The 13,582-nt window shown below is 38.7% G+C and overlaps 1 protein-coding gene across 9 annotated transcripts in view; it reads right to left on the bottom strand.

Annotated features, from left to right (window-relative positions):
• cep104 (centrosomal protein 104) overlaps positions 1-13,582 on the bottom strand; it is a 229,230-nt gene that overhangs the window by 91,223 nt on the left and 124,425 nt on the right. For all 9 annotated transcript variants that reach the window (XM_087980590.1, XM_087980588.1, XM_087980592.1 and 6 more), the window contains 2 exons: positions 9,634-9,840; positions 9,030-9,146 (listed from right to left, as the gene is read on the bottom strand). In XM_087980590.1, the coding sequence (XP_087836716.1) occupies positions 9,030-9,146; positions 9,634-9,840 (324 nt within the window). The remainder of the gene's footprint in view (positions 1-9,029; positions 9,147-9,633; positions 9,841-13,582) is intronic.

The following is a 13,582-nucleotide window of genomic DNA, read 5'->3' as shown; positions in this document are numbered from 1 at the left end:
CTTCTCAAGTAACTTACCTACTACAGACATTAAGCTTATTGGTCTCTAGTGTCCAGGGTTTTTTTTTTTTGCAGCCCTTCTTAAACAAGGGCAAAACATTCACTGCCTGCCAGTCTTCCGGGACTTCACTTGTGGCTAAAAATAATGCAAAATTATCAGCCAGGACCTCGCAATTTCTTCTCTAGCCTCTTGCAGTGTTCTTGGATATATCTGGTCAGGACCAAGAGATTTATCTAATATGTCCAACACCTCCTCTACTGTCCCCAAGATATCACCACTAACTTCCCTAAGTTCACAAGTCTTCATATCTTTCTCCACGGTAAACACAGAGGAGAAATATTCATTAAGAACCTCGCCCAACTCCTGCGGTTCTACACATATATGTCCACTTTAGTGCTTGAGGGGTCCTATTCTCTCTCTAGTTATTCTTTTTCTTTTAATATACTTGAAGAACCTCTTTGGATTCACCCTCATCTTCTCACCCAAGGCTATCTTGTGCCCCTTTCCACCCAGTTTCCTGAAGAAGGCTTATGCCCGAAACGTCGATTCTCCTGTTCCCTGGATGCTGCCTGACCTGCTGCGTTTTTCCAGCAACACATTTTCAGCCCCTTTCCACCCTCCCCACTTCTTTATTCAGTAAACTCCTGTATATCTCCAGGGATTCTCTTGGATCCTAGCTGCCTGTACCTGAACCTTACCTACTTGTTCTGGTCAAAGCCTCACTATCTCGTCATCCAGGGTTCCCTATTCCTGTTAATGGCACCACCCTCTTGAACTGTCCTACCTGTCCATCTTCCTTCCCACCTTTCTGCTCCACCATCTCTTCCGACCTATCAACATCACCCCCCAACTCCATCTTCCCAGCTATCTTGCCCCCACCCTCACCCTCTTATTTATCTGTCAGCCCCCTTTCCCCCCCAACCACATTGCTGATGAAGAGCTTACATGCGAAACGTTGATTCACCTACTCCTCGGATGCTGTCTGACCGACTGTACTTTTCGACTCTGATCTCCAGCATCTGCAGTCCTCACTTTCTTCCAACCTTGCCTTTCACCCTGACAGGAACATATATACTTTGAACTCTAGCTATCTCACTTGCCAAAGGTCCCTTTACCTGCAAACTATTCCAATCAACCTCTGCAAGCTCCTGTCTAATTCCATCAAAATTCATCTTGCCCCAACTTAGCAGTTGAACCTGTGGCCCAGTTTTATCTCTCTCCATAGCTACTTTAAAATGAATACAAATATGGTCACTGGTCCCAAAGTGCTCCCCCATTGTCACCTCAGTCACCTGGCCTGCCGTATTTCCAAGAGTAGGTCAAGTTTTACCCCTTCATAAGTAGGACTGTTTGAGGAAACTTTCCTGAATGCACTTAACAAATTCCACTCCATCTAAGTGCTTCACGCTCTAGCAGTCTCAATCTATGTTAGGAAAATTAAAATCCCTCACTATGACAACCCTACTTCTGCAAGTTTTCCCAAGTCTCCCTGCATATTTGTTCCCCTAATTCCCATTGACTACTTGGGGGCCTATTGTACAACCCCAACAACATCACCATCTCCTTCTAATTTCTTAACTCCACCCACAATGCCTCACTGGATGATCCTTCAGTTATTTCATCTCTAACTACTGCTGTGATACACGCCTTAATGAAAATGCAACTCCCCCATCCCTTCTTTCCACCACCTAAAACACCTGTACCCTGGTACATTTAGCTGCCAATCCTGTCCCTCTCTTAGCCATGTTTCTGTAATGGCTATGATAGCCCAGTGCTATGTACCTATTCATGCCCTGAGTTCATCGGCCTAACCTGTCAGCTCTCTTGCACCAAAATGGATGCAATTTAATCCAACAGACATTCCTTGCTCACTGTTGTATTCCAGCTTGACCTGTCTCTTCACTTTAGCCCTATTTTTGAATACTGAATCTCCTTCCAGCCTTGCACTTGCCTCCATACTGTTGTGGATCCCACCCCGTGCCAATCTAGTTTAAACCCTCCCTTGTAGCATTAGCAAAACCTGGCGGTCAAGATTTTGGTCCCCCTCTAGTTCAGATGTAACCCGTACCTCTTGAATAAGTTACCTTTGCCCCAGATAAGATCCTAATGATCTAAATATCTGAATCACTGCCCCCACACCAATGTTTTTTTCAGCCATGCATTTATCTGTCATATCCTCCTGTTCTTAGCCTCACTGGCACGTGTGATGTGGTTTGGTATGCCATTTCAGGAGTCCCATAGACCTGAGTCACACAGGCAAGAGTACAAAGAGATGAAAGGCTTCCTATCCTAAAGTAAGTTAAAAATCACACAACACCAGGTTATAGTCCAACAGGTTTAACTGGAAGCACACTAGCTTTCGGAACGACGCTCCTTCATCAGGACCTGATGAAGGAGCGTCGCTCTGAAAGCTAGTGTGCTTCCAATTAAACCTGTTGGACTATAACCTGGTGTTGTGTGATTTTTAACTTTGTACACCCCAGTCCAACACCGGCATCTCCGAATCATATCCTAAAGTAAGTTCAACCGGTTTGCTTTTTAAAAAAATAATAATGCTAACAGCTTCAGGATCATTCTGTTACAAAAATTTAATTCACAGAATCGCAGAATAATGATGGTGCACACGGAGGCAATTTATCCAGTTATGTCTGCACTGGCTCTATTACCTACTGATAATCACCTCTTTCTCATCTCATAGTCCGACACACCATTACACCCCAAAAAAGATGCACTGCCCTCTTGTTGCCTCCTCCACCACATGCCCAGACAGAACATTCCATATCCTAACAACTTGGTGTGTGAGGAAATGCTTCTTTTCCCACATGACACTTACTTCATTTGCACATCATTTCAACTCCATGCCTTCTCATTCTTGTTTCTTCCACAAGTGGAAACAGCTTCACGCAAGTTTTCTAATAGTTTGAAAACCTCTATCAGATTTCCTCTCAGCTTCTTGTTCTCCAGTGAGACCAGTCCAACTTATTCTATTTATTCTCAAAACTAAAGTTTCTCATCCCTGGAATGATTTGAATAAATCACTTCCTGTAAAATTCAAGGTTTTCCATTAAAAAAATGAATTCAATTTCTCAAACTGTCTTGATGGAATTTGACCTATTCACCTATTCGCAAAACTACCATGAATAAGGAGCTGAAATGTACAATACATCTGCTCAACCTTTCAAAATTCGAACAAATGAACTCCATATCTGCTTGCTGTTGTGGCCATCTTCCATTTGACTCTCTAATCCTTGCTGCTCTTTCTCATTGAATTTCTTTCTTCAGAAAAAGAAATGCTGCTGGCAGCATTTCTAAGTTTAATCATCTGTTTGATTGCCAGTAAAAAAGGGAGTAGTAGACAAAAGAACAACCGGTATCATGTTTCAGGTGCAAGATGTAGTGAAAACATCATGCAATTTGTTTCCAAGTAATGCATATCTAACTATTCTATTTACACATTATAAAAGTGATATTTACATTCTACTGCTGGTTTGTTCTTTCTTCGTGACTACTGAAAAGAATTCTGACCAAGTCACTATGAAACAGAAAGACTAAAGGAAATGTCATCCTTCATTTACAAACTGTAGTGTAATTTTAGCTAGTGTACCTTTTTTAGAAGTTGAACTTTTACATGCATGCAAAGACACTGCAGTTTTTGCAAGCAAATATGTAAATCTGTAACTGAGCATCTTGAGACAAGTTTGTGTATTTCCTGTTCATAAAATTTATGCTTTGTTGTCATAGTGCAGAGTGTGGAGTAGCACAAAAACAGTCAAAAGTTTCACAATCTGGGAATCCTCTCATTTACTGTTAACAACGTCAAAAATCATCCAACTACAAGCTATAATCCAACGGGTTTATTTGAAAATACTAGTTTTCGGAGCGCTGACCAACACCTGATGAAGGAGCAGCACTCCGAACGGCAGTGTTTTCAAATAAACCTGTTGGTCTATAACCTGTATCTTGTGATTTTTGACCTTGTCCAATCCAGTCCAATGCCGGTACCTCCACATCACTGTTAACAATGGCACAAAAGTTCTGCCAGATACAAGATTACATTCTTGCAAAACTGACTGCAGAGAAGCTCTCATTTTCATAGATAAAAAAGGGAACTGAGGACTCTGATTGTTTACATGTGAATGCAAGCCTTTAAGAGCAGCCAGTGGAAATGTGATCGTGTTTTTAAACGTATCAATTAATGTGGAAACGTTTGGCCATTTGGAGATTGAAAAATTAATCTTACCATATGTAAGAGAGTATTAGTGATGGCGGTGTCATTATCCATAAGACACAAAATCACTGACCTCATTACACATAGTGCCAAAAATAGTTGGCCTAGAGTACAGTGTCCACAAACAGAAAACAGGCAGTATAATGGAACAAACCTTATGACTTCTAAATAGACAGCTTTACAGTCAAAGAATTATAATACTATAATAGAATCATTTCATGGTTTGGTGTTTTAATTTTAGTCCTGAGAAATCAATAATTGCTAAAAAATTTAATTTTCTAATGACATTCTTAGTGATCTAAATTGAAAGTAGTTAGCGTTGAAAAATATCTATCACAAGGAATGTGGTTGATTACCCAGCCAAACTTAAAAGGTTTTACACACACACGCACAAATAAAAACAGAAAAAGCACTGGAATCATTCAACAGATCTGGCAGCATCTGTAGAGAGAAATCAGAGTTAATGTTTTGGGTCAAGTGACCTTTCTTCAGAACTAGTTCTGATAAAGGGTCACTCAACTCAAAAGGTTAACTCTGATTTCTCTCCACAGATACTGCCAGATATGTTGTTCCAGCAATTTCTCTTTTTGTTTCTGCATCTGCAATTCTTTTGGTTTTTATTTAAAAAGGTTTTACAGTATGTATGTGGCAAACTGTAAACAAGCTTATGAAATACACTGTGGCAGTTTCAACGTCAGTGGAGGCAGTAATAACATGACTTAGTGCTTCTGGGATAAAGAGGAGAAAATTACCTAAAAATTCTAACCTTGACAGCTTTTTGTAATTAGCCAGTAAATGTCATGTAACATTGGATGAGTACAGGGCGAGTCTTAACTGTAATTCATGTACGGTGGGATGCACATTAGATTGAAGTATCGTAAAGGGAAGATCTATGACAGTGCATCCCAGATGATGGGAAGAAACGAGCAGGAAAACAAGCTGATGGTCCAGTGTTTTCTGTTAAGTATTCTGATTATCAAACCAAAGTTTTACTGTTCAACAAAAACTGTCACTTAGAGTATGGACGAATGAATACTTAATTGCAGAAAGGAAAACTCAGGCATGCAGGAAATCATGCACCTTGCAAAAATTAAATTAAGATGCAAGTCTGCTTCATGACTAAATGAAGTTCACTGAAATATTGCTTCATGTAATAATCAGCAACAGACAGTTAAATGACAAGACTAGAAACTGAGTTGTGCCTAATACTTGAGCTGTGGAACAGAGAACTTAATTGTAGTTTAGTCTGAGCAACAGTTAAATTCTGAAAGAGGAATTAAAAATAATACAAGCAAATGATAAAGTACTGGATTTGTTGGCTCAGTATATGGATACTGTCCAAGAATCTAGGAAAAAGAGAAATACAGAAGCCAATTCTTGCTTTATGAAACCTTTTTTAAATAAAATTCCAATATATTTATTTTTCAAGGAGCAACTGTATATACTTGATGGCATATCTGCTGGTAAAGAATCAGGAAACGGATGTTCACAGGCTGCGGTCGGAGATTCCTGAGCTTTAACATTACTTAGACCCATAAAGGCTATTTTTAATCTAAATCCAATAACCCATTTGTATATTACACATAGTTTATGTAGGGACAATATGTTGTTCTTTACCCAGTGGGCAACTAGCATATTTACGATCTTCTCGTTTTAAGATCAGAAGGTTCAACCATGAACAAGATACCAGTTACCTCAGTGTGTAACATTTGTCTGGAAAGGCATTTTCCCTCCAAAACATCACCCCTTCACTACTTAATTTACATGATACTTCCGACGGAAGGAGAATGTGTTCTAAAACTTAATCACTGACTGACTGCTTGTTAGAAGATCTGCTCAACTCATGTTAAAACAAGATTTATTCTTTGCTAGTCATGACATATAAAAAAAAGAAAAAATACATTAGTTCAAAAGGATTATAGATGCAGAGAATCATCAGCTTCAAGGATAAACAAGCTTATTTAATTATTGGGAGATGGTATTAATAGCTGATGTTCTATTTTGTAGAAATCTTTGCTGTCAAGACAGTCAGTGGCTATCGAAATGTGGAGGTGCTGGTGTTAGACTGGGGTGGACAAAGTTGAAAACCACACAACGCCAGGTTATAGTCCAACAGGTTTATTTCAAAATTTGGAGTGCTGCACCTTCGTCAGGTAGCTAGTGGGGAAAGATACACAGGAAATAGAATTTGTAAGTAAAAGATTAAAGTGTCATATGACCGAAATGATGCATTAGACACACCTAGATGGTTGTTGAAGTCTTTAATTACTTCGAAGGGATGCAGATTTCAACTGATTAATATGTAAATCCAATAATTTACTTTAAATCACTGCCCCACTAGCAATCTGACAAGGAGCAGTCGTTCAAAAGCTTGTACTGTCAAATAAACCTGTTGGACTATATCTTGATGTTGTGTGATTTTAAACTTTATCTAAAGCATATCACCCAGAAAAGTGTACCAATTAATTTTTCTAGAAAAAATTTTCAAGTAGTGTGTCTATAGAGCCATACTAACGTAGCCAGCTGCCCTTAAAGTAATTGCTAAAAGCAATTTCAAAAACACTGAAGGCATGCTGTCAATACATGTCAAGGTATGTTCGTCCCTACCACATCATCTTGAAATTGAAATTTCAGATTCAAATTTGAAAAGCAGACAATGGATTGCTTGCTTCATTAGCTCTTAAAGCAACTGTCACTTTTAAAAAAACTTAATTTCACTTTCTAATATTGCTGGCTAGTTAAATAGACATGCTACACATAGACTTCTTACACAATGTGTCTGAAACCAATATCAACAGTCATTGTATCAAAACTTTGCCAATTTGAGACAACTTGAGTGAGTCATGAGAGATCCAGTGGATCTCCTCCTGACCTCTGTTTGAGATATTCAAATTGGAATTGGGGGTGGGAAGAGAGAGACAGACAGACAGACAGGCACACACACACACACACAGTGAGTGAGAGAGAGAGAGAGAGACAGACAGACAAACTAGGTGTTCAGATGAAATGCACTAAAAACAAAAAGTGTTCTCTTATGTTAACTTACTCTAACATGGAAGCCAAGAACATGAAAAAGGTTCAGGTGAGAATGATTCAAATGACACCAATGAGAAGAAATTTGATTTGTGAGGAGAGACAATACAAGGGAAACAGTAAAAACAGATGAAAAGTAGTGTTCAAAATTAGCAGAGGTTTTATTGGTTGATGCATCAATAACTAAAGGACAAATGTATTGGCATAATCCACATAAAAATTTGAAAATGTAAAGTAGGGTTCAGATAAAGAATTACTCAGGAACGAGACGAGGGTAATTTATCATCTGACTTTTCCTGAGTAGATGTATAGATTTTCTTCACCTCAACGGCACCCTCCAAATTCTCAAGATTTAGTTGGACACTTTCGGAGGATTAAGGCATTAAGGAATTGCCCTGGGGAACGTTTAATTTCGGAATTGGCTCCAAACGTAGATTCTTACGAGTCATGCACAATTCTCATCTATGCTGCAGAATGACTTGCACACATTAATTAACTCATCAGTCCAACAAATAGAAATGTTCGCCAAAGGTGAATTCAATATTAGACAAGACAGAAACTGATCACAGTATGCTCCACTGGACTGCTAACTGGTATTGCAGAGAGATGGTGAAGATGTATCTGGATCAATACTTATCTCAAAACAGGTTCTACCTAATTAAGCAAACAACAGTCAACAATCAAAGAAATTAAGTACATTATGAAACAAGAGCACTGTACAAATGCAAGGACCAGTGAAGAGTCCGTGCATTGAGGCACATATTGCAGGTGGCTGCAAATTTAGAGACTGACACCAGTGTGTGTCATTCGATTCAGGACAATGGCCCAGATCCAAGAACTGTCAGTCTAATCAGAGAGCTGGCAGATTGCCAGGAGTGCAGTTTGAACGAAATGCCACTAAACGGCAGCATGACCACAAAGTCAGACAAACTAAGGTAAGCCATGGCTAGACGGACAAGTAAAAGCTATGGAGCTTAGATCACTTTAAAATTTCAACAGGTAGATGTATAGATTTTCATCATTCACCAATATGAAAGGTTTCCAAACCAAAGTGAGCAAATAGAACAACAATCTAACAGGTTTGAGAAGCTAGATGATCTCCATCTGTTTTGATTATGAGAAAAGGCCTAAGAAATGGGCGGCACAGTGGTTAGCACTGCTGCCTCACAGCGCCAGAGACCTGGGTTCAATTCCCGCCTCAGGCGACTGACTGTGTAGAGTTTGCACATTCTCCCCATGTCTGTGTGGGTTTCCTCCGGGTGCTCTGGTTTCCTCTCACAATCCAAAAATGTGCAGGTCAGGTGAATTGGCCATGCTAAATTGCCCGTAGTGTTAGGTGAAGAGGTAAACATAGGGGAATGGGTCTGGATGGGTGCGCTTCGGCGGGTTGGTGTGGACTTGTTGGGCCAAAGGGCCTGTTTCCACACTGTAAGTAATCTAATCTAAAAAAAAATTGCTGAATTGTACTGCAGTTTAAAGATAATTTAGACCAAAAATATGATTTCTAAGACATTTGTGATGTCAAGAAAACAGAATCATTAAAATTTACAGTACAGGAGGCAGCCACTCAGCTTTTTGAGTATTGTAATTCAACAATTTTTCTCCAAATAGCCCCTCAAGCTTGTGTGTTAATGTGAATAAATATATGAAAGGCCTCTCTAGAAGATTCATTTTGGCAATAGTTATTGTGAACATTCAAGAGGCTGTTGACATTTTGTTTGCCACTGTGTTATTGTCTATTGCACCTTGTTAAATCAGATTTATACACCTTTTCAGCCTGGACTTCTGCCTGTATTTCTCTCAATGCCGCTAGCTGGTCCTGGAGGGCCCTTATTTCTTCTTTCTTTCTCTTCTCTGCCTCTTCTGCAGCTGCCTTTTTGTATGCCTAGTTGAAACAAGCAACCAAATAAATTATTTGTTTTAAAAGTATATTCTTTCTGTATTTGTTAAAATTCTTACATGGCTTTGTAATACCCGGTATTGGTTTGTAAAGTTTTCATAAAGCATTATGCTGTTCCTTTTATCAAGGGAGAAGAAATTAAAATGAACTTTAAAAATGTGATTTGGGACTATTTTCCACACGCTTCCAATACCTTGTGACCATTTCCTTTGAGGTTTAGATTTTGCTTCATTGCTAAATTAAATAAAACCTGTTTATTTGAAACAGTTGGAACAGAAATTTCTCAGGTCACAGCAAAAGTCATCAAAAAAAGTACACAATCATGAGACCTGATATGTTATGAAAAATTATGTGTGAAAGTTAGCATTCAATATATAGGAAGCATTTCAAGAAAGCTATTTTTCTGAATACTGTGAGGCAATAAATAAAACACTAATGCAAGGAAATATAACATCATTGTAGTAAAACTTACTCGCTGCTCAGCTTCTGTTGGCCTCCCATCTATTTTTGCAAATCCATCAAAGAGCGATTTGTATAGCACATTCCTGCGCGTACTTGCATCATCGGGTGGAAGGTACTGCAAAATAGCACTCCTGTGCTGTCGATACATTTCAAGGACAATCCGTACAGCTGTATCCCTGACCTCAGAGGCAGTATGTTCCAAAGCTCCTGCTGCGAACTGACAGAAACATTTTAAAAATATACACATGCAGCCAGTACAAAAACTGACAAGTCCTAAAGCATAAGTTTCAAACTAAGATCTCTTTCATTGGTCTCTTTTAGGACTGTTAATACTCATGAACCAGGTGGTTTGTGATCAAAAACTGACTACAGAGGGCTCTTTGTCAGTTGCAGAGAGATTACTTTCTCAAATACCTCACTAAAAACAGGCAGTTAGAAAACGCGTGAATGAAGACTAAGATAATTCAAACTGATTCCTTGTCTGAGAGACACAGCACGGCCTTGGATGGTTGCTAAATCTGGGACAGCATGTTGCAAAGGAGGAACAAATAAGAATAACAAGTGCAAATAAACATTATCATTTCATCATGCAATGCACAAACAAGCTATCAAATCATCAAGATTATTTTTCACAAGTCTATTTTGAGGGAGCAAAATTTGCAAGGAAATCAAAGAACATAAAAATTATAGACTGGGATATCAACAGTGAAAGTGGCAAAAAGTTTCTGAAACATGTTCAGGAGATTTTGCTTGCTGCAGTGTTCCTGGTCCCAAGGAAGGAGGCATTGCGAGAATCAAGGGTCAGTCGAGGGACATTGGGAACAGTGATTATAGTATTACAAGAATTAGGTTGGCTCAGTAAAAGGACATGGTTCAGGGTAAAGATAATTGCTTGAAGAGAGCCAATTTCAATGCAGTGAGAACAGATCGGGCCTAGATTAGCAGGCAAAACTGTAACAGAACAATAGGCTGCCTTTGAAGAGGAGATGGTTTGTACACATTTCAAAAAAGGTAGAGGATAAGTAGAAACAAAGGGATAGCAACTGAGATACAAGAAAGAAAAAAAAGCAGTACAAGAGTGATGACAAACATCAAGTTGATAATGCTGTTGAGAACTGAAAGATTATAGAAAACTCATGGAAAGCGAACTAAAGGGTGAGCAAAACCAGGTTCTGAAGGCAAATATCAGTAAAGGGTTACCAATTTAGACAGAGATGAAGGGGAATTCCTTGTCTAAAGGTAGTGAACCTGTGGAATTATTTATTGGAAACAACTATTGTGGAGTCATTTAGAATTTTGATATTAATACCAGAGACAGACAGACTTTCAGAATGGAATCAAAAATTACAGCAATAAGACAGGAAATGGAGTTGATGTTTATTGAAACAGCCATGATCTCATTGAATGATGGAGCAGACTTAACAGGTTGAAAGACCAACTTTAGCTCCTACATCTCATGGTGTAAAACAAAGAACATGCATGAGACAGGCATCTAACAAAGAAAAATCCAAAAATTTTCCATAGTGTCTAAACAGCCAAATGACAATGAAAGCAGGAGTTGGGTCAATTTGGGACCACAAAGAGGACATGCACTGAAGCTGAAGTACTGAATTAATGCCTGCATCTACTTGTACTAAGAAAGGTGCTGCTACCGTCAGTGGAGGAGGAGGTAGTTGAGACAGTGGATGAACTAAAATTTGATAAAAACAAGGTACTAGAAAACCTATTTATACCTAAAAGTTTCCAAGTCTCCACAATTGGATCAGATTCATTAAAAAAAACTGAAGAAAATAAGTATGCAAATTCAGGAATAATTAGCCACGAACTTCCAATCCTCCTCAGAAGCAGGTATAGTGGCAGAGTTTGGAAGAATTGCACTTGGTGTACCCTTGTCCAACAAAGGTGAAGATGACATAGAAGTTGGCAGTAAATGGTTTGGAAGAAAGTGGAAAAATATCTGATGAAAATTCCAGGGTGACAGGGAAAAGGCAAGGAAGTGGGATGAGCTGCATTCATTCTGTGGAAAGCAGGCAGAAGACGATGCCTCCAATTATTCTTTCTGTGCTAAAATCATTCTATGATAAAATTGTGAAGTCTCAGATGCACAATCAATCAATCATTAATATTGTTCTGGCAAGTTTAATTGCACTGTTCTCTATATAATGAGAGCCAACTCTAAAGGAACACAAGTTGGATTCTCATTCCTGCTCTGCTGCCCAATTTGAAAAGAGTTAATGAACCAAAACCTGCAACCCATTCTAAAAGATAAAAGACTTAACAGCAATTTAGGTTTGTTCAATATACCATACCAGTTGCATGCATGACACTGATTTTTTTTGCTATAAATTCTGTGTCTTATGATGTTGCTCCGCAGCTACCTGATGAGAATGAGCATCACTCTGGAAGCTTGTACTTCCAAATAAACATGTAAGAGTATAACCTGGTGTTGTGTGCTTTTTAACTTTGTCCACCCCAGTCCAACACCAGCACCTCCACAATTTGAAATAAAGCACAGTTGAACCCAAGTCTTCGTGTGACATTTGGCCATGGGCTGACAGGAGTCAATGGTATATCCATGGAACAAACAAGCATAATAGAAATGAAACAGGCTTTATAGAATATAGAACAGTACAGGCCCTTTGGCCTTGATGTTGCGCGCGCCTTCTATCCTCTAAGTTCAGACTAACTTACATACCCTTCATTTTACTATCATACATGTGCATATCCAAGAGTCGCTTAAATATACCTAATGTATCTGCCTCTATACCACTGCTGGCAGCGCATTCCACGCTGAGTAAAGAACCTACCTCTGACATCTCCCCCAAAGAAAGGGTGTTCAACATCAGCTTCCTGGAATTGGGTTTACACTTACTTTCTTTGCCTGAAATTATGACTGCTATAAGGCATAAGCTGCATACAAATCTTGTACTCTGTCTGTCTTGTTTCTAATCTCCACAGAACAAATCTGACATCAGGTAAAGTCTGTAACTACTCTAGCAAAAGGACTCCGGAATCTTGTGGAAGATAAACAGCTCTCTGTCCCTAAAGAGACAGGAATGGAAGTGGTTCCGAAAAGTAGAAAGGACAGACAGCAGACTACTGAGATATGTGCCATATAATCATGGGTGTCTCTCATTCAGTGTTTCCTCTTTTGATTTCAACTGCTCATGATCAAGGGATTGGCAAATGGGGAAAAACATAAGCACAGACATTTTCTCACTTCATTATGTAATACACCACAGAGTTAAGTTTCTTTATTCAGTCTTCCTTAATGTGAGGTAAATTATAAATTTAGAAAAAAAAATTCAGTGAAAAAATTCTTCACATTAAAAGAATTCACCACATTATTCCTAATATCATAAGTAACACAATGACAGTGCATTTCAAGAAATGTTGAACACAACAGTCATTTTAATATTCGCCAGTTTCACTTTCATTTACTTAAGGGAGAAGCTATACTTTCCCTTAAAAATTGCTTCAGCCATGGAAGGTAGAGACACTTTCTTACTTGGCACATAAAGCCATTTGATTCCAACTGAAGCAGCCTGCAGCTTTTGGATTTAAAATTTAATAAATTAAATTGCCGAAAGTAGATTTAAAACTTTTAAACTAGCCACTTTGTGGAAGTTTTCATCCATTGAATAAAGTGAAACTTCAGCAGAAAATTCAACAGTATCAGATAAACATGACTTATAAACGTACCCCTTCTTTTGCCAAGCAGCGCAGATGCAACTTAGAGTGCAGTTATCATTCTAGGATTCATTATTATAGAGTCTAGAGTCATACAACATGGAAACAGGCCCTTTGGTCCCACCAGTCCATGCCGAACATAATCCTAAACTAAACTAATCTCATCTGCAGGCTCCTTGCTATATCCCTCCAAATCTTTCCTATTCATGTACTTATCCAAATGTCTTTTAAATGTTCTAATTGTACCAGCAACCACCACTTCCTTAGGA

This window comes from Chiloscyllium plagiosum, unplaced genomic scaffold (genome assembly GCF_037043375.1).
Source record: "Chiloscyllium plagiosum isolate Xiang-an unplaced genomic scaffold, Cpla_swu_hap1 HiC_scaffold_37, whole genome shotgun sequence".
Taxonomy (NCBI): domain Eukaryota; kingdom Metazoa; phylum Chordata; class Chondrichthyes; order Orectolobiformes; family Hemiscylliidae; genus Chiloscyllium; species Chiloscyllium plagiosum.
This window is presented reverse-complemented; position numbering and strand designations above follow the sequence as displayed.